We start from the raw sequence: 26,519 nt of genomic DNA, 5'->3' as shown, positions 1-26,519 counted from the left end.
TGTTTAGTTCTGTGCTGTTTAGTTCTGTGCTGTGCTGTGCTGTGCTGTGTTCTGCAGTATCAGTCCAGTGGTGCTGTGTGCTGTGCTCTGTCCTTCTGAGGTCAGTGGTGCTGCTGGGTCCTGTGCTGTGTCCTGTTCAGTCCAGTGGTGCTGTGTCCTGTGCTCTGTGCTTCTAAGGGCATAGTTATTTCCCCAATATTCCCCTGTGTTTAAAAAAATAAAAAAAAGTTTTTTTAAAAAATACCAAAAACTACTTTAATATTTTTTAATTACCACAAAATTTGCACAACGAATCCTGCAGTATAAGCCCATTGGTACTGCAATATTACCAAGTTCACACATTCAGCAGTAAAAGTCCAGTGGTACTGCAATATTACAAAGTTTACACATTCTGCAGTATCAGTCCAGTGGTGCTGTGTCCTGTGCTCTGTCCTGCTGAGTTCCGTAGTGCTGCTGGGTCCTGTGCCGTGTCCTGTTCAGTCCAGTGGTGCTGTGTCCTGTGCTCTGTGCTTCTAAGGGCATAGTTATTTCCCCACTATTCCCAAGTTTTTTAAAAATAAAAAAAAAGTAAAAAAAAATAAAAAATTAAAAAAAAAAAATATATAATAATTATAACCAAATTTGCAAAACCAATCCAGCAGTATAAGTCCATTGGTACTGCAATATTACCAAGTTCACACATTCTGCAGTATCTTGTGCTACATATAATGGAGACCAAAAATTTGGAGGATAAAGTAGGGAAAGATCAAGACCCACTTCCTCCTAATGCTGAAGCTGCTGCCACTAGTCATGACATAGACGATGAAATGCCATCAACGTCGTCTTCCAAGCCCGATGCCCAATCTCGTAGTACCGGGCATGTAAAATCCAAAAAGCCCAAGTTAAGAAAAAGTAGCAAAAAGAGAAACTTAAAATCATCTGAGGAGAAACGTAAAGTTGCCAATATGCCATTTACGACACGGAGTGGCAAGGAACGGCTTAGGCCCTGGCCCGTGTTCATGACTAGTGGTTCAGCTTCACCCACGGATCTTAGCCCTCCTCCTCCTCCCCCCCCTACAAAAAATTGAAGAGAGTTATGCTGTCAGCAACAAAACAGCAAACAACTCTGCCTTCTAAAGAGAAATTATCACAAATCCCCAAGGCGAGTCCAAGGGTGTTGGTGGTTGTCAAGCCTGACCTTCCCATCACTGTACGGGAAGAGGTGGCTCGGGAGGAGGCTATTGATGATGTAGCTGGCGCTGTGGAGGAACTTGATGATGAGGATGGTGATGTGGTTATTGTAAATGAGGCACCAGGGGGGGAAACAGCTGATGTCCATGGGATGAAAAAGCCCATCGTCATGCCTGGTCAGAAGACCAAAAAATGCACCTCTTCGGTCTGGAGTTATTTTTATCCAAATCCAGACAACCAATGTATGGCAATATGTAGCTTATGTAAAGCTCAAATAAGCAGGGGTAAGGATCTTGCCCACCTAGGAACATCCTCCCTTATACGTCACCTGAATAACCTTCATAGTTCAGTGGTTAGTTCAGGAACTGGGGCTAGGACCCTCATCGGTACAGGGACACCTAAATCCCGTGGTCCAGTTGGATACACACCAGCAACACCCTCCTCGTCAACTTCCTCCACAATCTCCATCAGATTCAGTCCTGCAGCCCAAGTCAGCAGCCAGACTGAGTCCTCCTCAATACGGGATTCATCCGAGGAATCCTGCAGCGGTACGCCTACTACTGCCACTGCTGCTGTTGCTGCTGTTAGTCGGTCATCTTCCCAGAGGGGAAGTCGTAAGACCGCTAAGTCTTTCACAAAACAATTGACCGTCCAACAGTCGTTTGCCATGACCACCAAATACGATAGTAGTCACCCTATTGCAAAGCGTATAACTGCGGCTGTAACTGCAATGTTGGTGTTAGACGTGCGCCCGGTGTCCGCCATCAGTGGAGTGGGATTTAGAGGGTTGATGGAGGTATTGTGTCCCCGGTACCAAATCCCCTCGAGATTCCACTTCACTAGGCAGGCGATACCAAAAATGTACAGAGAAGTACGATCAAGTGTCCTCAGTGCTCTTAAAAATGCGGTTGTACCCACTGTCCACTTAACCACGGACATGTGGACAAGTGGTTCTGGGCAAACGAAGGACTATATGACTGTGACAGCCCACTGGTTAGATGCATCCCCTTCCGCAGCAACAGCAACAGCTGCATCAGTAGCAGCATCTACAAAATGGCTGCTCATGCAAAGGCAGGCAACATTGTGCATTACAGGCTTTAATAAGAGGCACAACGCTGACAACATATTAGAGAAAATGAGGGAAATTATCTCCCAGTGGCTTACCCCACTTAGACTCTCATGGGGATTTGTGGTGTCAGACAATGCCAGTAACATTGTGCGGGCATTAAATATGGGCAATTTCCAGCACGTCCCATGTTTTGCCCACACCATTAATTTGGTGGTGCAGCATTACCTCAAGAGTGACAGGGGTGTGCAGGAGATGCTTGCGGTGGCGCGCAAAATTGCTGGACACTTTCGGCATTCAGCCAGTGCCTACCGCAGACTAGAGGCACATCAAAAAAGCATGAACCTGCCCTGCCATCACCTCAAACAAGAGGTTGTGACGCGCTGGAACTCCACCCTCTATATGCTGCAGAGGATGGAGGAGCAGCAAAAGGCCATTCAGGCCTACACAGCCACCTACGACATAGGCAAAGGAGTGGGGATGCGCCTCAGTCAAGCGCAGTGGAGACTGATTTCCGTGTTGTGCAAGGTTCTGCAGCCATTTGAACTTGCCACACGAGAAGTCAGTTCCGACACTGCCAGCTTGAGTCAGGTCATTCCCCTGATCAGGCTGTTGCAGAAGCAGCTGGAGAAAGTGAGGGAGGAGCTGGTAAGCCATTGCGATTACACCAAGCATGTAGCTCTTGTGGATGTAGCCCTTCGTACGCTTTGCCAGGATCCGAGGGTGGTCACTCTTTTAAAGTCAGAGGAATACATTCTGGCCACCGTGCTCGATCCTCGGTTTAAAGCGTATGTTGTGTCTCTGTTTCCGGCGGACACAAGTCTACAGCGGTGCAAAGACCTGCTGGTCAGGAGATTGTCCTCTGAAGAGGACCGTGACATGCCAACAGCTCCACCCTCATTTTCTTCCACATCTATGGCTGCGAGGAAAAAGCTCAGTTTTCCCAAAAGAGGCACTGGCGGGGATGCTGATAACATCTGGTCCGGACTGAAGGACCTGCCAACCATTGCAGACATGTCTACTCTCGCTGCATTGGATGCTGTCACAATAGAAAAAATTGTGGATGATTACTTTGCTGACACCATCCAAGTAGACATGTCAGACAGTCCATATTGTTACTGGCAGGAAAAAAAGGCAGTTTGGAAGCCCCTGTACAAACTGGCTCTATTTTACCTGAGTTGTCCCCCCTCCAGTGTGTACTCGGAAAGAGTTTTTAGTGCAGCGGGGAACCTGGTCAGTGAGCGGCGAAGGAGGTTGCTTCCTCACAACGTTGAAAAAATGATGTTTATAAAAATGAATAATCAATTCCTCAATGAAGTACAGCACTGCCCTCCAGATACTACAGAGGGACCTGTGGTTGTGGAGTCCAGCGGGGACGAATTGATAATGTGTGATGAGGAGGAAGTACACACTGTAGGGGGAGAGGAATCAGAGGTTGAGGATGAGGACGACATCTTGCCTCAGTAGAGCCTGTTTAGTCTGTACAGGGAGAGATGAATAGCTTTTTTGGTGTGGGGGCCCAAACAAACCAATCATTTCAGCCAAAGTTGTTTGGTAGGCCCTGTCGCTGAAATGATTGGTTTGTTAAAGTGTGCATGTCCTATTTCAACAACATAAGGGTGGGTGTGAGGGCCCAAGGACAATTCCATCTTGGAACTTTTTTTTTTGCATTATATGACCAAGCAACAGTCGTTTGCCATGTTCAAAAAGTAAAACCAAATGTAAAAAAATTCAAGAAATTAAACCAAAAGTAAAATGCCGTGTCATAATTTAAAACAAGAGGTATTGACGTGCTCTAAAACTACTGTATTGTTGTTTATATTTTATAAACACTACACTTGAAAGCTTGAGTCTTTCAATAGAAAAGTAACTGTCCATTGCACGAATATTTGCAACAGGGACAATTTTAGGGTTAAGAAAGTCAACTAATAATAACACTTCGACGCTGTGTGTCTTTATAAACACTACACTTGGAAGTTGGAGGAGGTATTGTGGCCCCGGCACCAAATTTACTACCGGGGCCACTCCACTGTGCAGTCTATTTAGGTGTATCAGATATTAAACAACGGTGACAGTTGATGCCCAATTTTTTAATTATATTGTGGCCTCGGTACCAAATTGTGTACCGGGGCCACCCCACTACGCAGTCCAGATACTTGTTTGGTGGAATTCAGACCAGTTGAGGGTTTTATTATTATATTGTGTGGACCACTCTATCTATACCACACTACAACTCTATACCACTCTATTTCCTACTTTAATTCTATTTCATACTTTAATTCTATTTCCTACTTTAATTCTATTACTAATTAATTACCATAAAGAGGAACAAAATAAACCAATTTTACCAAAAGTATAATATGACTTAGACTTACAAACACTACACTTTAAAGATCGTGCCTTTAAATGAAAAAGTCAGTCTTCATTGCACGACTATGTGCAACAGGGACATTTTTTTGGGTTTACAAAGTCAAACAATAACACTTCGACCCTGTCTGTCTGGGGTCTCTCAATGACGAATTGTCTGTACCATGTTTGGAGGAGGTATTGTGGCCCCGGTATCAAATTGGGTACCGGGGCCACCCCACTATGCAGTCCAGATACTTGTTTGGTGGAATTCAGACACGTGGAGGGTTTTTTAATTATATTGTGGCCTCGGTACCAAATTGTGTACCGGGGCCACCACACTACGCAGTCAAGATAGATAGATGCGTATTGCGTATCATAGATAAAGTACATTCAGTGGTGTGGGGCAAATTGAAAAATATTCAAAATGCACTGACATTATCAAAAACAAGAGGTTGTCACACGCTAAAACTCCAACATGTATATGATGGAGAGGATGGAGGAGCAGCCGTATGTGTAGTGTAATGCAGATCTGTTGAAGGTTTTTTATATATTTTATTGTGGTGCCCAGTGCCCACTCCTCTACGCAGTCCAGGTACAATTATTGGTGCGAATCATAAAAGTTCAGGGTTTTTAAGATATTGTGGTGACCCACTCCTCTACGCAGTCCAGGTACAATTATTGGTGCGAATCATACAAGTTCAGGGTTTTTAATATATTGTGGTGACCCACTCCTCTACGCAGTCCAGGTACATTTATTGGTGCGATTCATAAAAGTTCAGTGTTTTTAATATATATTGTGGTGACCCACTCCTCTACGCAGTCCAGGTACATTTATTGGTGCGAATCATACAAGTTGATGGTTTTCTTATTATATATATTGTGGTGACCCACTCCTCTACGCAGTCCAGGTACATTTATTGGTGCGAATCATAAAAGTTCAGGGTTTTTAAGATATTGTGGTGACCCACTCCTCTACGCAGTCCAGGTACAATTATTGGTGCGAATCATAAAAGTTCAGGGTTTTTAATATATTGTGGTGACCCACTCCTCTACGCAGTCCAGGTACAATTATTGGTGCGAATCATAAAAGTTCAGGGTTTTTAAGATATTGTGGTGACCCACTCCTCTACGCAGTCCAGGTACAATTATTGGTGCGAATCATAAAAGTTCAGGGTTTTTAATATATTGTGGTGACCCACTCCTCTACGCAGTCCAGGTACAATTATTGGTGCGAATCATAAAAGTTCAGGGTTTTTAAGATATTGTGGTGACCCACTCCTCTACGCAGTCCAGGTACAATTATTGGTGCGAATCATAAAAGTTCAGGGTTTTTAATATATATTGTGGTGACCCACTCCTCTACGCAGTCCAGGTACAATTATTGGTGCGAATCATAAAAGTTCAGGGTTTTTAAGATATTGTGGTGACCCACTCCTCTACGCAGTCCAGGTACAATTATTGGTGCGAATCATAAAAGTTCAGGGTTTTTAAGATATTGTGGTGACCCACTCCTCTACGCAGTCCAGGTACAATTATTGGTGCGAATCATAAAAGTTCAGGGTTTTTAAGATATTGTGGTGACCCACTCCTCTACGCAGTCCAGGTACAATTATTGGTGCGAATCATAAAAGTTCAGGGTTTTTAAGATATTGTGGTGACCCACTCCTCTACGCAGTCCAGGTACATTTATTGGTGCGAATCATAAAAGTTCAGGGTTTTTAAGATATTGTGGTGACCCACTCCTCTACGCAGTCCAGGTACAATTATTGGTGCGAATCATAAAAGTTCAGGGTTTTTAATATATTGTGGTGACCCACTCCTCTACGCAGTCCAGGTACAATTATTGGTGCGAATCATAAAAGTTCAGGGTTTTTAAGATATTGTGGTGACCCACTCCTCTACGCAGTCCAGGTACAATTATTGGTGCGAATCATAAAAGTTCAGGGTTTTTAATATATATTGTGGTGACCCACTCCTCTACGCAGTCCAGGTACAATTATTGGTGCGAATCATAAAAGTTCAGGGTTTATAATATATTGTGGTGACCCACTCCTCTACGCAGTCCAGAAAGATACCTTGTTGCAACGTTTTGGACTAATAACTATATTGTGAGGTGTTCAGAATACACTGTAAATTAGTGGAAATGCTTGTTATTGAATGTTATTGAGGTTAATAATAGCCTAGGAGTGAAAATAAGCCCAAAAACTTGATTTTTAAACTTTTTATGTTTTTTTCCAAAAAAATCCGAATCCAATACCTTAAATCCGAACCGAGACCTTTCGTCAAGTGTTTTGCGAGACAAATCCGAACCTCAAAAATAACGAAAATCCGGATCCAAAACACAAAACACGAGACCTCAAAAGTCGCCGGTGCACATCCCTAGTATGAATACAAGAAAATACAGGGGGTGGGGTGTGAAAAAATTGCAGAAAAAGAACAGGAGAACAGGAGGATCTATCCTATTGCAGGAGTTAGATGCAACAGATGCATTAGATACGGCATTACGAGCTATTAATCTTTCGCATAATATATTGGATAGACAAGCAATCTCTATATTAGAAGAATTAGAAGGATGTAAACTAATGGATCAACATGGTGTTAAAGTTGATCATACTAAAGTTCTGAAAAAGAAATCTTCATTCTCACCAGACAAGCTAATCTGTCCCAAAGTTAAGTATCCAAGGACATGGATAAATTTCTCAATAAATCCAAATTAAATTGTAAATTTGCTAATTGTCTCTTGTGGTTTAGCCACAGTAATTAACAGAGCCAATTAACAAGTACCTTGAGAATACATAATATTCACAGAGGGCTCTGATGGAAACTGTCCTGATATTTCCCTATAATGACATATTAGACATACTGCAGGGATCTGCAATTATTATATTATACCTATAGGGACTCTAATCATATATGGCAACAAGACAGGTTAACAAAGTATCATAACCTTTATATATGAGTGTGTGAAAAGCTGATAATCTCACTGTTCGGTGACTACTCTGTGAATCTGATTGTTTGCATTAAAAATGGGCAAGTAATTAACTGAAAGGTTGTAATAATAAATACAAAAATATAACTTAAACAGAGATATTCAAAATGTATAATTATACCTGATTAATTAACAAATAGAAATGGTAAAAAAGCTATTGCGGTTGATCTGCAATTTTTAATCACAAGTTTTTTCTCACTTATGAATTTAATCATGTTAATTAAGCACTATATATATATAGTTTTTAATTTATTTAGCTAAAACCATTAATAAGAAACCAGTTATTGTTTTTATTTTAAGATTATTAATAAAGTATTGAATTTTTAAACTGATCGGCATCCCATTGTGCCCCATTATACACATTTCCCATTTTTTGTCTTCTTACATGAAATCTCATAAGCATATGAACCCCACTCTCCCAGCTTCTAACTGAATGACAAGTTAACACGGCAGTGCAATGACTGCTTATATCTGTACTGCCATTAAATATAGAGGTTTTATTTTTATTAATTTGTATGAATTCCCACAGCAGAGGACAGTTCAGGAGCGACTTGTATCCATCCTCTCTACTAGAATTAAGAGATCCTTTTAAACCGGATCTAATCGAAGCAGTTTACACAGAATGTTTTTCTGTAGACAAGACACATAAAACAAACCAAGGTTTCCACAACTTAGATATATGAATATTTGGTTGCTATGAAAAGATTGATGGTAATGGACTGGATTAGGGCCTAGATTTACTAAACTGCGAGTTTGAAAAAGTGGGGATGTTGTCTATAGCAACCAATCAGATTCTAGCTGGCGTTTTGTAGAATGTTCTAAATAAAAGATAACTAGAATCTGATTGGTTGCTATAGGCAACATCTCCACTTTTTCAAACCCGCAGTTTAGTGAATATACCCCCTGGTGTGGTCTGGATAGCACAACAGGAAAGTGTGGAAGGATGCAAGTAAACAATGAGGTATTTTATGAAGCGTGTGAAGAATAAGGTTAAAGTAATGTGGGCTAAAAAGATACTGAAAAGCCTTCCACAGCAAATAAATTACAGTAATAGACTTTTAAATACAGAATATATTTACATATCTACAAGGGATTTAAATTTAAATTTTAGGAATTGAGGATGAAGACATCAGTGATTGTACATGCAGGTGTCAAGTCCTACAAGTTCCACATGGATAACAATGGTTTAATGGATTCATACAAACATATAATTAAATAATTTTATAAAATATAATAGATGTAGCCAATAATTTGTAAAATTACAAACTTTAGTCATATTAACAAGATAGAAAAATAAATGAAATTAACATAATTGTATGTATAATATAATGGTTGTTCTTGATGACAAATATTAAGCAAAGAAAATAATATTAATAAAAAAAGTTATAGTAACAACATATATTGCATTATGTAGAGAGTACAACCTTAAGATCCAGTTCTGTTGCTGGTTTGTAGAGGCAGCTCCTTGCATGATTAACAAAATCAGACAGCTTTACAATTTCTCCACAGCCTGCAAAACAAAGTGTGTAAGTCTGATTCTGTCACTAGTTATTTTGGTTATTCTTTTTTATATATGTTTTTTTTATTCAACATTTGTCAGATACATTCATGAACAGGTGAAAACAACAATATAATCGAGTAGGATTCAGCAACCAATCAACAACTATGATCTCTCCAGAACAAGTTAGACCACAATTTCTCAACGCGTGATACATATATGCCCCATGTCAGTACACAGTGCCATTGCACAAAAGCAGGAAGCAAAGTACTCCTTGATGTTTTAATACATAAAAAAAACATTGAATGATCAATTCATCACACCCCTATTCACTGCATGCTCTCTGCCCCAGCTCCCTCCCGAACAGTTATAATTGACTGAAAGCTGTTTGGGTTCCTGCCCACTGAACTTCGATTGTCAATTATTGTCAAAATCATTGCTATGTCATGAGTGAATTAAAGGCATCTTCATTTTTCGCCAAGCTGGTCCCTTTGATACTAGACCAGTATGTTAATCAGGAAACACATTCTTGGGTTGGAATCCTGGTTTAAACAGCTGTACCTCGGTAAGCAAAACTGCAGAAGACTTTTGCTGCTGACATGTTCATATCTAATTCATACTCAGGAACCCTCCAGTTCTCACTAAGAATAGTCTCATCCAATGGATCTGTTTTTGATCTTCTTGTTAAAAGATCCATGTATGGTCCTGATATTGTGTGCTTTGGGTTGCTGCAAGAAAATATAAACAGATAGAAAAATATTTAATGAGCAAGCATTTGTCACTCAGAAAAACACTAGCATTCATAGCTTTAAAATTGCTCAGTGTTCCCCATTCACCTCAATGTGTCAGCACAGAGTGATTTGAGTGCTATGAACACTAGCCCTTTTCTAACCGGAATAGCATTAGCCTTCAAAGCAAGCCTGTCTGACATCACCCTTAAAATTAGGCTGTGTATGGGATAGATTATACAGCAGACCAAAAAACCCCATAATATGCTAACAAACAAGCAAGCTTTATTCCACTCCCTTTCCAGTTACACAACACCATGTTCCCCAATAATGACACTAAAGCTTACTTACTATATATTAATAACCAATATTAAATAATATTCTACAGTCATTTCTTTTATTTGTATTGTATTATTTTAGGATTTTCTTTGGCTGATCTATCTTACCTTCCTTTAATAGAGACTGGTCTGTAAAAAGCAGTCAGAGAAATAGGACACTCATAATTCATCTGTTCTTGGACATTGGCAAACTTGACACTAAATGGCAGCTGTGCACGTGTAACAATAATATTGTAAACCTAAAAAAATGATATGAAATATTAGACATTCTTATGAACAAGACCAAACACTATTATAAGTATAATACATAGGCAATTGGTTGCATTCAGCCCCCATACAAAACCTAGACAGCATTTAGAATAACAAAGATATAGTCAGTGCAGTTATTTCTGCAAAACTCCGTGGTACGTGGCGTCTATATGCACAACTGCACCTACTTTATCAGATCCACCCATACACCGGTGGGTGCTTCCATTGAGTAAGTTGATGGTGCAAACACAAATTTGATGCGTACAGTTATTACAGTTTCCAAGCTGGGACTAAAAAGTGCAGACATTAATATATCACCACAAAGCACTTCCTATTATCACATTTGGCCAGGTCTCCCTGGCCAAATAAATGTTTATTTATGTTTTTCTTGTTTTAGTTTAAATGTTTGCACAAGGGAAGATTATGGCTGCATGTATTTCAATATTTTAATATCCCTTGTCTAAAGTATATTGGTTTATGTGCACATATTTATGTGGATTGTGCTGTATTTGAGGCATATTTGTGCCAGGATGACGCAATGAACTTAGTTGAATTTTCTAAAAAACAAAACAAAACACCTCTAAGGTGGTACAAATTTTTTACCCCATTTCATAAACATTTTCAAATTAAAACATACAATCAATGACAAGCTGCCCCTCAATCCATTCCATTGCCAGCCTAGTCCTCCATAAAATGAAACAACCCCAAACTGACATATAACTTCTGGGCTATTCATGAATAAAACATTGAGCCAAATAAGAAGCATTTCAGGATGAGCATTACAGACAGAACAAAGCATTAGTCTCCGATGAGATATTCAAGTGGATCAAATTGCACAGAACTCGTCTCAACACAGACAGTTCACATAGGGTATTTTATATAGCAGAAGAGCTGCAATAACTAGTATACTCCATTTATACTTCCTTGGTAGGTACGATCATTTCCACAGCAAAGCTATCTCCTTCTCGGCAAGGAAAAACAGAAATCAGATTAGGCAGAACTCATTCATTAAGGGAATTTATCAACCTACCTCAACAAGATTATGGGTGGAATTCAATTGGCCGCGTTACTTGAATAAGTAACGTGGCCTGCGCACTATTACCGTTATTACGGTAATAGTGCATGTAAATACCGTTATTACAGTAGTTTTAACGCTGGCTTTTTGCTCGCAGCTCCAGAAAGCCAGGTTAATATTACCGTAATAACGGTAATACATTTAACGTGGCGGTACCCCCTATAACTAAATCAAGAATTCTAGCCACCAGGTCTGTTCAATCCCTCCAAAACCTCTGTGTTATCACACATGACCACCATAAATAAATAAAAAAAGTAACTTATTCAGTTCAAACAAATACTCTAAGCAGAAAAAGTAGCTTAATAAGCCTATTTCTCACTGAAGTGCTGGAGCCTGACATATGATGGAGCACCTCAACCCGAGCTAAAAAAAGTATTCTATTTGTTTAAATTTGGAACATCAAAATTAAGTAGGCACCGCTCCGAAATAAAATCCCTCAAGGCCTTCATCCCAAGGGTAGGAGAAATATACTGATCAGTGTCATATGTGTCAGATTTGTTTCCCTCTTAACAGGTTAAAGAAGGTGTGAAGGTGCAATCTCTCCTGACCACGATTCCCATGGCCTGATGATGCCAATGTGCGGGGGCATGAATTAGCCATGGAAATCCCTGAGGAATCCCGATCCCACAGGGATTCCAAGTGATGGCGATCGGCCCATGCGCAGTAGACAATTTTCCGACGCATACACAGTATTAACGGCTGGGGACAGGATATGAACCGGCTATACTATCCTGCAATCTATATACTGCATAACACTGTTCTATTCTGCAATCTATTATATAACACTGTACTATAGCTATAATATTGTTATATACTGTTCTATCTGGCAATCTAACACTGTACTTTATCTATATTGTGCCTATCTAGCATTGTGCTATATCTATACTGTAATACTGTATAACAATTCTCCTGCAATCTATCTTACTGTTTAACACTATATTCCTGCAATATACTCTGCTTATATCCTGCAATATATTCTGCTGTGCCTATCTCCTCCTCATTCTATTCTAACACTGTACTGAACTGTAATCTATAATCCTGTAATAACTACACTATACTCTCTGTTAAATGTCTTAAGCTCCATTATCTCTACTGCCTAAGACGGCAATTTACATTATATTGTGCATTGACCTCCCTACAATATACAATGCATGCGATATACTTGTAACCAAACCCTGCTAAACCCTATAACTTAGCCAATGCTGTCTTCGTCTTTGTCTGTCTTTGTCTATTATCTTTGTTTTTGTCTTTGCCTGCCCTCCATGCAGCTTTGTCCACCATCTTTGTCTTTGTCTGCCCTCCATGTGGCTATGTCCACATCGTTGTTTTTGTCTGCCCTCCATGCTGCTTTTTACAAAATATTTGTCTTTCTCCATTTTGTCTTTGTCTTCCTCTCTCACGCGCACATTCTCTCTCACCTGAACGCTCACACTTTCTCATTTGAACGCTCGCTCACGCGCATGCTCATACTCTCGCTCTCTCTCAGGTGCACGCTCTCGCTCTCTCTTATGTGAACGCTCTCGTTCTTGAGTGCCCGATCTTGCTTTTTCGTGTCCGCGCTCTCTCTCGCGTGCACACTTATACTCTCTCTATTAACATATACATATATACACAGAGAGGACATACTGATATTTCACTTACATACATTATTACTATTTTATCACCCTTTTCCACACTCACATAATCATATATACAGATATAGTAAAGAAACCCTGGAACTTATGAAAAGATCAACAATATATCACATTATCAGGATTTCTACCATGAACTCCAGAGAGAAAGATAATGTAAAAATAAGTTTCTTTATTAGGCAGAGATTCACAGGCAGAGAATGGTGCAGTAACAATGACAAAACAGTTGAAGGCACAGATACAACAGCAGGACTGGTAATATAGCTAAATAACTCAGGAAGTCACAATTGGAAAACAGTTCGTAAAGGCAGTACAGAGTAGCCGTAAACCAGACCTAGCTCAGAAGCTAAATAAGCAGTGAAGACTGAAGACACAGGATGTACCGGTGTCAGGATACCTGGTGTACTCATGAGGCATGAGGTACTGGATGAACCACGGTAGACAGGACTTGAGGTCTTACCAGGAGGCAAGAGGCACGAGGTACTGGAATGATCCATGGGTGTCAGAATAAAGGAGAGTGAAACAAGACAAAGGGTCAAAAGCCAGGAGAGCAACGAAGATACCAGGGATTGAGCTGGAGCATAGTCAAGAATGGAGCCTGGGTCTGGGTCAGAAGATAAGCAGCGAAGCCAAGGAACAATCAGGGGTCAATACCAGAAAGTCAGACTAGAACTGGACACAGGATACTCTGGAGAATCAGCAACAGCAGCCAAGACAACAATGAACTGCCACAGATTACTGGGAGAGGCAGTCTTATAAGGCAGTGGAACAGGTGTAGGGGCTGATTAGAGAAGAGGATTAACTCCTGCTACTGAGGTGAAATGTACAATGGTAGGACAGCAGCACCTCTGGTGGTAGAGAGGTAATGCAGGTCAGAAACATAGTTCTTAGCAGACAGGAGATGCAGGAAGCAAGCAGCATCCCCATGGAAGATGCTGCAGTGAAGCCGGAGGCAGATCGTGACACACATTTAGTAACAGAAAGGGATAACACATTAATGAAGATAAACTGGAAACTCACTTTTGATAATGACTTAATAGTATTGAATGATCCTTTTATCTGTTGAATTACATCATCTTATAAGTATTGAATACAAGGATTTATATGTATTTTTTTATATGATCTCAAAGTCATCTGTGAAGTAAAATAATTTGGTCTATGTATTTTGTCTGTATGTTTATGCAAATGGTTATCAAAGTTATTGATAAGGTTGTGTAAAGATGTAACTTAAGAACATCAAAGATGTCATGGGTAACAAATAGCTAGATATTGCGGAAAATGGCTATGAAGTGTCATCAGTAAAGATTTGTTAGATATTGACGGAAATGGCTATAATCTGTCATGGGTAACAAATTGTTAGATATTGATAAAAAAAATAACTGGATCATGGGTAATGATTTATTAGATATTGACGAAAATCACTATGAGATGTCATGAGCAATGAATTGTTAGATATTGACAAAAATATCTAGGTCATGGGTAACAAACTCTTAGGTATTGACTGAAAGAGCTATGAAAGATTGCAAATTGTAAAATCCACAGTTAATGAGCTTGGTTATTAAAATATTTACCAAACTATTATACCCTCAGTTTAGTGAACAGAGAACAAGGACAGACTCTCAGGAAATAGCAATGTTATTATGTACTCTTTTACAGAAGGACCACAATTAATATCTGTAAAAAGCTAATATTTGCAGTAGTAATGTGTCTGAGTTTTATTGTAAACTGCAAGTTCAGAATTCATTGCAAACATGCATCTAATAGCAGTATTGAACACTACGTCACTCTTCCCTGTGATTGTGAAGCTGAAACACTGGACCCCTTTGGTAAATGCCAAAAAAAACAAACTACTCCTGCTCTTCACCTTTAGCAACACCTGTTTCCCTTTGAGCAGAGAGTACTCACTTCATGCAGTTTTAAGTGTTTATCCACGAGTTCAGGGCAAGCACAAAAAGTCAGTGGAGACATGACCAAGAAGAACAACAAATCTTCTTCAGCACATATTATACACCTCCTGACAGGCCTTTCTGTGCATGATTACCTCTCTAAATGTGCCGCAATTATGTTAACACATCCCTTCTTTATTTGAGCTACTCTTGTATGTTATTTTTCGTTCCCCGTTCCACCTCTCTAAGTATAAGGATTTGTAAGTGGAAGATGCATTTGAGTTGGCATAGGGATGTATGCATACTTTTTTTGTGCACTTGTGCAGCATGAAAATGCTTAATGTACGCAAAAAAGGTCCACTTCTACATGAGAATCTGTATCTCTGCTTGCCATCATTCAAGAGCGAGCAAGTTCAGGCGCATTTTATTCATTTATCAAAGTTTATCAAAGTTTATAAAATGTAAGTGACAGGTTTCAGAGCCGGTGTTATTGTTAGGATTATTTTACAATAGTACATATAAGAGTTTGTTCATTAAAGATAAAAACTTCATCGGTAACTAGTCTCCTATGACAGGTATAGGCAAGGCTATCTAGAAGGGAATAAAGATTCATAGACAAAACATTCATTTACTACTTCACCTGTGATTTGGTGCCATCAGCAGAAAGAACAAGCAATTCTAGAAGTGTATCTCCAACCGCGATGGAGAGTGGCTTAGAGTCATCATTTCCATTCACTGTTACTTTCATCTGGTTGTCTTGAACCAAAGGTTGTATGCTTATACTGCTCTCAAAAAAAGGAACGCTACCTAATTATGAAAAAATAAAAAGGAAATTAAATAATTTACATACTACAAAATAAGGTGCAACAGGCTGCTACCACAATTGATAAGTGATAAACTATGGTACATTATACAGGCACACCTTTACCCAGTGGTCGAAGTGGGGGGGTATATGACGGTATGTCACACCGTCACTTGTCCTACTGATTTGATTGAAAGCTATCAAATCCAATTCACTTACATTTTCCATACTGCCACCTTTAAATTTCCATACCATCACTTCTAAATTTCCACTTCGACCTCTGCCTTTAATACAATATCAATATCAAACAGTGTATATCTACAGCAAATGAGAAGTAGACATTTAGGAAGGTAAGGCAAAATCTGGTCTGCCCAGGTTTTAACCTATGGTAACCTCAAACCCTATGGGATCCTTTGTTCTTTGTAAGGCTATCCTTACGTCTATCCCAAGCATGATTAAACTGCTCTGCTGTATTAGCCTCTACCACTTCTGACGGGAGGTTATTCCACTTATCCACTACCTTTTCTGTGAAGTAGTTTTCTCTGTCCTACAACTGGGGGACAATACATTGGGGTATAGTAGGTGGGACTGGAGTTAGGTACTTATAAAACTTGTTTGTTCCCCTGACTCCTCCCCCACTATGCCCCTCCTCTGTAGCTGACTTTAGTTGTTGTAAGTGCCTTCAGGAGATAGGTCACTTCTGTATAGGCTCCTGCCTATACTTGGTTTAGCATTAGGTTGCATGATTTTATTTTATTTTCCCTTTCAGGTGCAGCGCTGGACTCGATGCAAAGACCCAGAGGAGTGAATATTTCTGGTGATTCCTTCACTCTGAGTTCCAGCGCAGGTAAGCAGCTCTTCAGCTCACTTCCCTCGCACCTCTGCCGGCAGTCTTCCCTAGAAAAATGAGCAAATGGGCCATGTTATTTTGTTTTAAGTATGCAAAATGTATTAGAATTAATTTTTACATAAGCAATGTAGTGTATGTGTCAGTCAGGGGCAGGCTGGGCTGGGGGGCATTTGCCCCCCGGGCCGGTCCCACAGTAGGCTACCTTGGGCTGGGTCACTGGGCCAACTGCATTTTTTTTTTCTTTACAATGTTCCTAATAGGCTACTCAGTTGAGCTAAAAATTGCCAGCCCTCCCCTGGTATCAGTGTAATTGTGGACTAAAGCTCCTCCTCCTCTGGACCCAGTTATGGAACCTTGAACATCAGATAGCCCTTCCCTTGTATAACAGAGATCACATGGGGTTTCCCTGCAAACAACAATATAGCTGTAAGAACCACGGTTTCTCTGTAACATCAACCAAGAGGTAACTATCTGGGACCTAATAGAGTGACAATTGTGTGCCCACTTGGTGATATTTTATTATTATTATTATCATAGATTTGTAAGGCACCACAGTGCTCTGCAGCACCATACAGTAGGAAAAACAGTACACACACAAAACAGGGACATACAAGATAGACAAAATAAATACAGACATGAAAACAAAGGGTATGAAGGACCCTGCTCATTAGAGAGCTTACATTCTAAGTGGAAGAAGGCACAGCTAAAACAAGAGGAACGAGTGTGACTCAGAGTGGAGATTAGGACAGTTATGAGGGTGCATTAGTGTGAATAGTGTCATTGGGGATAAGGTCTCCTCTAAAAAAAGTTTGGATTTTCTAAGAGCGTCTAAAGATGTGAAAGCTGTGGGAAAGCCTGATTGGGCGTGGTAGGGAATTCCATAAGTGGGGAGCAGCACGGGAGAAGTCTTGTAGGCGCTAGTGAGAGGTGGTTACCAGAGAATAGAAAAGGCACAGATCAGAGGTAGATCTAATAGGGTGAGATGGAGAGCATTTTGATGAGATTTGAGATGTATAAAGGGGTGGTGTTGTTGAGGGCTTTGTAGGTAAGTGTGAGTAATTTGAATTTGATTCTGGAGAACACAGGAAGCCAGTGTAGGGATGGGCAAAGTGGTGCAGCAGATGTGGAGCTGTGAGAGAGGAAGATCAAGAACAGCAGCATTTAGGATGGATTGAAGTGTGGATATATGGGTGTCAGGAATGCCAGATAGCAGGAGGTTGCAACAGTCAAGACAAGAGATGATGAGAGAATGGATAAGAGTTTTGGTAGCATTTTGAGCAAGAAAAGCCGTATTCTGGAAATGTTTTTAAGGTGGAGTCGACAGAACTGAAAGAGAGATTGGATGTGAGGAATAAACCAGAAGGCGGAATCAAGTGCGACACCAAGGCAGCGAGCTAGGGAAACTGAGGAAATTGTGGTGTTATTGACAGTGAAGGAGATTTGAGGGCAGGTGGTGATTCTGGCAGGAGGAAAGATAATAAGCTCTGTTTTGGACTTGTTGAGCTTTAGGTAGCGTTGGGACATCCATGTGGAGATAGCATGAAGACAGTTGGTTACAGAAGATACTGGGCTCTTGTCGAACCTGAACAGAACTACTATGGTGGGCTGGTCCTCTTGATTCCTATTACAAGGCACCGATATGACTAGCAGTGAATTCTTGTATCAATTCTGGCCAAGCTCCCTATTTGCCATTTAAGTTTACCTAGTCTAATTTATGCCTTATTATCAATCTACATAAGCTCAGATTTTTCCGCAAGTTGCCCCATTATATGTCGCTCCATTCCAGTGTTGAATATATTAGACCTCATCTCAATGAATGAACTATTGTACACTTATGATGTAGTTCACAGTACTTGCTTACAAATTGGACAAATTCAGTGAAGCAAACAACTGCTCATTTTATGCATATACGTCACAATTTAGAGAATAATAATTAAATATTTATGCCTTCCTAAACACTTTTAAACACCTATACAGAGAGAGTAATTGTTGAATAAAAACTGCAGGAGTCTTATTAATAACAGCTAATTCCAACACGATAAGCTGAAATAGCAGTGACAAGTCAGCAAAGATTTGCAGTTTAAACTGGGAAAGTAAGTGGGTGTAAATATTAATAAGTAACGCTCTACAGGGCATTGGAAATAATGGATCATAAAAGAATTCTCAGTATACATCTAGATCTGCAAAAATATAATGCCACTGTATTCAAAATCACATTCCAGATAAAAATGACTATTTTTAGTAAAAGGCGAAAGATTTTTGTGTTCTGAAGAGAAACCAGAGCTGATTATGCTAAAGTGCAGCTGTTGCTGTCACAATGTGGGCTTCATTAACAATGCTAAATGTCAAAACCTAGATCTCTTGCTCTTAAACTTGCAGAAAAAAGATTTGCAGCTGAGCATAAATTTGTACCGGTCGATGGAAGGAGTTCCGGCGCGCACCGGGGGGGGGGGGGGGGGGGTGCCTGGTGCCTGGTGTCTGGAATCCACTCTCCTGCCTGGAACACGATATCCTTGCAATGGTTGGCCCCTCCCCTGGGACCAGCCACTATACAGCTTGTGGCTGCGGATCGTCTCCCCTGCTGTGTGTTCACAGCTCTCGCTCCCCCTGCAGTGTGTCCCGCCCCTTTCTCCCACACTGCCAGCATGTGTGTGTGTCTCATGTGTGGTGCAGCTAGCAGGAGAAACAGCACCAGATGAAGAAGATAAGTGTGGGTAAGTGTGGGAATGTGTGGGTAATGTCCATGTCTCATTGCATGCTGGTCATGCCCACTGGCGGTGCTGCGTGGAAACCCCCCTCTACAAATCCTGCATTTGCCCCTGGAGTTTGGTGGATTGAGAGCATTCCGGAGTGGGAATAGGTGCGTGGTCAGGCATAGTTATATGGAGCTTTCATTAATTCAATATTGCATTAAAATCTAGCAAAACGATATAAAGAGCCAGATTTACTGAGGCACATAAATGTAGATGTGTGCCATATTTTGCGTAAAAATGTTCTGTGCATGCCCAGAAACAAACCATACATCGAAGAACACAGTAACATCCAATTCATTTTTGAGTGCAAATGACCTTTACTAGGGGAATGGGCATATGCACATGGTCAATTTACAGTAAGAGCGTGCTAAGCTCAAGTGCACGCAGCAGTGTCCAATTCAAGTTTTGGGCTTTTCAGTTGTATCACTTGCACCAGCTACAGATCAGGTGTAAGTGCCGATTACTAGCGTATGCATGCTAGAACATGTGTTTGTAATCAAGAGCAACTGTAACAATGCATTTTATGTACTATAGACATTCGTAACATTCTAATAACTGTATTTTATGGGGGAAAACTAGAGAGAAAAAAACTATTTTATTTTTTAATGTTTTTTCACTAATGACTATATTATTGACAGATGGCATTAAAAAATATTTTTTTGTTCTGTGCATTCTTTTGTGTTCCACAATTGTAATGGATGTTTCCTGCAGTGTAGAGCAGCGCGTACCTAGACCCGAATTCATCAAGAGACATATCTTTACATCCGTTCCTTGTTGAATACAGATGTGCTTATGCCCGATTTATGTGCATTTTTTAAAAAACACACAATATGTCCGGTTTGCGTGCCTTATTGAATCAGGCCCATAAAGTTATGTAAAAAAAAAAGTGAAATAAGTGAATGCAATTTTTGCCATCATTGGCTTTTGCCTACGAATCTATAAATTTCAGTTTTTAAGGTTCATGTTTTGTTGCCTTATATCTATATGGTCACTAATAGAATATTTAGTATTACCATCTGTCTATCTCTTCATCATCATCATCAGCTATTTATATAGCGCTACTAATTCCGCAGTGCTGTACAGAGAACTCACTCACATCAGTCCCTGCCCAATAGGAGCTTACAATCTATATTCCCTAACATACACACACAGACAGAGAAAGACCTACTAGTATGTTTTTGGAATGTGGGAGGAAACCGGAGCACCCGGAGGAAACCCACGCAAACACGGGGAGAACACACAAACTCAACACAGAGATAGGGCCATGGTCAGGAATCCAACTCATGACCCCAGTGCTGTGAGACAGAAGTGGTAACCACTAAGCCACAGTGCTTAGTAAAATTATTTGATATTACTACATATTTCTTATAGAATTGCTCCTTATATAATCAACCACTTCTCGCCAACTGTAAACCGATTTAATATGTAGTCACCACTAGTAATATCATGTATCATGTATATAATGTTGGAGAGATTAATACCTACAACACTTCTCTGTTTAATATTCACATTCATGTTTTAAGTAGTCTGAGAGGATTTCAATGAATTGTCTCTCAATACCATTTCACATAAAGAGCAGTGCAGTGTTATAACTGACTGTAGAAGATTATTTTTATTGCATATTCCTGTATGATTTTTTTCTCTTCTAATTAACCAATCCTCCACAAGAAATTGATTAAATAGGTATATATATATATACAATTCCATACCAAACATTATATCTCCTATAATCTATTATAAATAGCAGTTTAAAACGTCTAATAGTTGCTTGTTCATTTCTTTTATTTCAACAATAACACAGTTCTTACTAATTCTGCAAATGTTTCAATAAGTATCCCCTCAGTACCGTATCACACTGAGGGGTAAAATGGCAAAAATCACGTTTGTTGGCGGTTTTAATTCGTCACACATCACCGGCAGTTTAGTGCTCAAAACTGCTGCATTTGCTATAGGGCGCTTTGAGGATGCTATGTAAAATACCTTGCGATTTGTGGCGAAGGGAAAACAGCTAAACCACCAACGATTTATTAAAACTGTCGGCAGTGTGGTCAAAAATTTTTTTTTCTATACCTGCTTCTGATTGTCTTGCTGTTTGAGCTATCTTGCCATTTAGAACATAATAATGATTGCCCCCATAATTTAAATAAAAGATACCCCCTCGTTTAAACCACAAGATTTAAGGTTGTTGTTTTTTTAACAACGCCATTTGGTTTGAAAGCTTACAAGATTTGATCATATAGATGAAAAACAGAGTTGGTAGGTATGAATAGGGTGTTTTTTATTTTATTTTTATAAAATCTAGTGGTTTAAACGACTGGTGTTTTTTATCTACATTTTGCATTGGTGCACAACAGGGCCCAGCGGTCCTGGGTGTCAGAGCATTGTGGTTCCCCTTGTGGTTTCTCCACGTGCCAGCATGCCCTGGCAGCCATGGGTATGCAGATGCTTGTAGTACTACAAGCACCAGCATGCCCAGACTGTTCATGGCAGCCTGGGCTTGCTGGGACCTGTTGTAAAAATGCGTTTCATTCATCATTAACTATTTATTACCCCACACAACCAGGGGTGTGGGAAGAGCCCTGGTGCTGTCAGCATGGTGCTGGGTAGTCCTAGGGAGGTGGCCTGCATTTTTTTTGCAGACCTAAAAAAACTAGGGAATCCAGCCCTGTGCTAAATAGCCTGGGTCCGTTTGTCATTAAAGCAGGGGGACCCCACTCTGCGGGTTTCCTTGTTATAGTGCCATCAGCCTCGGCTGGCAAAGCCTAGGGCTGGTTGGAGGAGAATCAGAGGGACCCCACTCTGTTTGTCCCCCTGATTTTCCTCTGACCAGCACTAGGCTGGCAGCACTAGGGTTAATAAGACTGGTGAGGGGGCACGCTTTTATTTATTTTTAACACTGCTTACTGCCAGTGACCGGACCCGCTGGCATTGCTGATTTAATATTGGCATTGTGACTCTCTGCATTTTGACTGTCGGCAATCACAATGTCGGTATTTTATCAGTGTCGGGCAAATTGAAATACCAGCATTTACACTGTCAGCATTTTCACGTTGGCAGGATAATTGTCGGTATTTCTTCCTTTGGGCATGTGACTACCACCGATTCTAAGCTTGTGAGCAGAGCCCTCTTACCCCTTTGTCTGTTAGTATCCAGTTTTATTTTACTACTGTGCTTGTTCCCTATTGTAATGTGTTACAGAATATGCTGGTGCTTTATAATGAAATAATAATAATAATAGTAAAATCTGCCAATTTTAGGGATGGGTGTCAGCAAAGAAAAGAGAGAAAACAGACTATAACTAACTAATAAAATTATTTCTAGAAAAGACACCTGGTATGCTGTACAGGCAGTTTCTACTGTACTAAAAAAAAAAAATTCTTTGCTTTTGAAGATTATAACATGAGATATTAAACAGACATACATGAATATTCGAAGACATGTGGAGAAAATGACGGGACCAGACTGAGGTCCTCAGATAGACTAATTCCTTCAAGTGAAGTATGACTTGCAGATAATTTAGTGACTTCTAGGGTATATTTTTTGACAGTCCCATCTTCAGCGGTCACTTCTATAACAACATAATTGATGCCGTCTTTCAATGTTGCAACCTTTGAACCACCACCTCCCTAAAATTGATCAGGCAAAGTAAAGACAAATTATTTTCCAAACAACTATTCAAACATCCATAAATTGACATTTAAGCTGAATAGAATGGAGTTAAAGAAAGTGCATCATTTAAGCAGTTAAATAGTTAAGCACTCTCCTATTGCACGGTATAACCCAACCCCCTGCAACACCTTCACTTTTATGTCTACATCTGTAGATATGAAAACTTTCAGTCATTCCACAACAGAAAAAACCATAAATGAAACAGGTACACTGACATTTTAAGAGAAAACTGATAAAACAAATGTAACATGCACAATATAATATGACTATTTCACACATTTTCACTTTACCCCTCTGTTGCAAAGCACCCCCGTTCCTAAAACCTGAATATTACCCATAACCCTGTGAAAAGAATTTTTTTCTCAATCCCCTTACATCGTATATGTCATTGGTTTTCCTTCACCTCTATAAACTGATAGGTGCAGCATCTCTGCCTTCTTCTTATCTGTGAGGGAAGCATGTATCAGAGCCATTTGCTGTAGCAGAGGATAAGGTATTGTAACAAAACGTTAATTTAACCCCACCATGGAGGTCTACTTTTCAAACAAAGCTGTGGTCTGGCGTACTTTTTATCCCTTTGTCCCCTAGATCCTCTCAGGTTCAAGGAGAGGTGGATACCGGGCATGTTCAATAAACGTCAGGTCACTCTGGAACCTCTGTCCTTTAGATATCTCTTGCAGGTTTATGTGTATGTGTCAGGGTGAGGGCCTAAATGAAATATTAAATGTTAGGGCCCCAAATAAAATATTAAACTAATAAACAGAAATGTACATGACTTCCCCTCAGATTATTTTTTTTAAAAAACATTTGGTCAATGATTCCAGGTAATTATGTTAAGCTGAGACAGTCTTTCAGGAAATACACTTAACATATGCAGAACACAGCTATGCATTGCCTTTAGTCCTGTATGCCATTTCCTATTTAGAGGAGAAAGTCTAATAAGGCAGGGTAAAAACAAAGTAACTACTAGGTCAGGGTTTCCCAAACCCAGTCCTCAGGGCTCCCCAACAGTGCAGGTTTTCTGGATCACATGTGACATAATTAGGACCACCTGTGGATCTGTTAAAATGTGTCAGTCAGTAATGAATACACCTGTGCTCCAGCCAGGAGATATGGAAAACCTGTTGGGGAGCCCTGAGGACTGGGTTTGGGAAACCCTGTACTAGGTGTAAGGTGTAAATTAGAGAAAGCTACATGCTAGAGTGGTGGTTCCCAAACTGTGCGCCGCGGCACCCCAGGGGCTCGCAGGAGTGTCGCGGTCACGGCAAATGGTAAGCAAGGTGGGGGACTACTTGGTAATTACTTTGGTTAAGGGGTGCCATGAAAAATTATGGAGACCCTAAGAGTGCCTCGAGCAGAGAAAGTTTGGGGTCCACTGTGCTAGAAAAACCGTTTAGGCCAAAACAAAATATATAAATAATGACTTCAAAGAAAATGCCTACATATTGGTGATGATGATTATATTTCATATTTTGGGACATCAGGGTACCACTCTTTTACTTAGGGGCAAAAAACGTACAACGGTTATAAAGTATTGATAACACCTGTATAGGAAAAGCACAGTAGTCACATATCTTTGAGGATGATATTTGATATTTTTGCAATTCCAATATATTTGATATGTAAATGTTCGGGAGGTTATGACTGGTTTATTGAAGGTAGAGTTATGTCTCAGGGATATGTCTGAGAAAAGTTATGAAAGGTCAAAACTTTTGGACTATTTTCAGACAAGCCATAATTTACACCCAGGGGATATTTCCTCCCCCACATTAGCATATCACTGCCCCTTTGAATGCCGTCCCTTTTCAGCCTGCTTAAAAACCCTATGTGAGAAAGTAGATAGTTAGATCTAATTAAGGACTGTCCATCTCATTCTGCCTGCCCCAGGCATACAGATTTTCATACATAAGTTTATTCTCTGCAATTTCATCTTATTTGTTTTTATAACTGTATTGTATTTATTATTTGTATGTCATTTGTTATCTGTTTTTTACTATATCCTAATGCCTGTATCTTTGTATATTAAATCTAAAATTGAATAAGTTTTGTCCTTGGTACTCTAACGAACCCATTAGCCTTTCATGGAAAATATTGTTTAACCATGTTAACACTTTTGAATGCTGGTGTGTGAATTGTTAATCCATTTGACTAACAAGCCTAGTGTGTGCCAAAGTGTACATTTATGTAACAGAGTTTTGATGTGTTGACCCTTTGAAAGTGTGTGCATTGTTAACATGGGTGTAACAAGGAGTATAGTGTGTGCCAGTATTGGGGTCCTATTGCCCTATTTCAATAGGTGGTGCCAGAACCTAGGTGTGTATGGGTGTGAGAGTGCTGTTTGGGGGCGATTCGGCAAATATATAACCTGTGTGATCGGTGAGTGAAAGACTGAATGCTGGAATTGCGTGTAACCCCATACAGTAAACAACCAAAGTCAGGGATTATTATTATTATCTTTAATTTATAAGGCGCCACAAAGGGTCCGCAGCGCCGTACATGACATATACAGAAAACAGTGACCCATGACATAACATGATACAGAAAGAACAAAAAATGAAGAACAAAAATAAATATACACACACACAGGTAATATGGTAATGCAAATCAAATTATTTTTGGGTCAATGAGTGAAAGTGATGGTAGAAATCAGCAAGAAGTCGGCTGAAGCTTAAAAAAACAGGGCTAGGGAAGCAGGCCAAGATGTACAGGGGGTGATGGAATAGTAGAAGGAGCACACAAGGAAAGAGGGCCCTGCTCCTGAGAGCTTACATCCTGAAGGAAAGGGGAGACACAAATAGCGTGGTACTAACTGGGGGAGAGAGCCTGACAAGGGAGTTAGGAGGGGGACTGATAGACTTGAATAAAGAAATGAGTCTTAAGGGCACGCTTGAAGCCTTTGAGAGTAGATGCTACCCTGATGGAATGTGGAAGATTGTTCCACAGCTGGAGAGCAGCCCGGGCAAAGTCCTGGAGATGGGAGTGAGAAGAGGTGATTAGTAAAGTAGTGAGGTGGCGGACAAAGGCAGAGAGGAGTGGGCGGCTAGGAGTGTAGGTAGAGATGAGATTGGAGATGTAGGGAGGGGAGGATTGATTAAGAGCTTTAAAGGTGCGGGTGAGGAGTTTAAATTTAAGTTTGTAGGCCAATGAACAAGGGTTTTCGTAGCTTCCGTGTTGAGAAAGGGGCGTATCTTGGATATATTCCGAAGTTGGAAGTAGCAGGATTTTGAGAGGGACAGAATGTGAGGCTTGAAGGAGAGGGAGGAATCAAGGATGACCCCAAGGCATCGCACTTGAGGGACAGAGACGAGGGTAGTGTTATTAACAGAAATAGAGAGGGAGGGAGTGGGATCTGGAAGAGGGGAAGACGATAAGTTCAGTCTTGGAGATACTGAGTTTAAGGAAGCGTTGGGACATCCAAGATGAGATGGCAGAGAGACAGCAGAAGACACGAGACAGAAGGGAAGGG

General features: G+C 40.2%; 2 protein-coding genes across 2 annotated transcripts in view; one reads left to right on the top strand and one right to left on the bottom strand.

The window, feature by feature from the left end:
• LOC142144756 (uncharacterized) overlaps positions 1-19,080 on the bottom strand; it is a 144,812-nt gene extending 125,732 nt beyond the window's left edge. Inside the window, exons 1-5 of the mRNA XM_075203921.1 lie at positions 19,044-19,080; positions 15,620-15,786; positions 10,247-10,377; positions 9,634-9,800; positions 8,999-9,084 (exon numbers count right to left, since the gene is read on the bottom strand). Of these exons, the coding sequence (XP_075060022.1) occupies positions 8,999-9,084; positions 9,634-9,800; positions 10,247-10,377; positions 15,620-15,727 (492 nt within the window). The 5' untranslated portion in view covers positions 15,728-15,786; positions 19,044-19,080. The remainder of the gene's footprint in view (positions 1-8,998; positions 9,085-9,633; positions 9,801-10,246; positions 10,378-15,619; positions 15,787-19,043) is intronic.
• Positions 19,081-19,249: 169 nt separating this feature from the next.
• The window catches only part of C1D (C1D nuclear receptor corepressor), a 48,795-nt gene continuing 41,525 nt past the window's right edge, over positions 19,250-26,519 (top strand). Inside the window, exon 1 of the mRNA XM_075203926.1 lies at positions 19,250-19,345. The gene's annotated coding sequence lies outside the window, so the exon portion shown is untranslated. The remainder of the gene's footprint in view (positions 19,346-26,519) is intronic.

This window comes from Mixophyes fleayi, chromosome 3, assembly GCF_038048845.1.
Source record: "Mixophyes fleayi isolate aMixFle1 chromosome 3, aMixFle1.hap1, whole genome shotgun sequence".
NCBI classification, from domain to species: domain Eukaryota; kingdom Metazoa; phylum Chordata; class Amphibia; order Anura; family Limnodynastidae; genus Mixophyes; species Mixophyes fleayi.
This window is presented reverse-complemented; position numbering and strand designations above follow the sequence as displayed.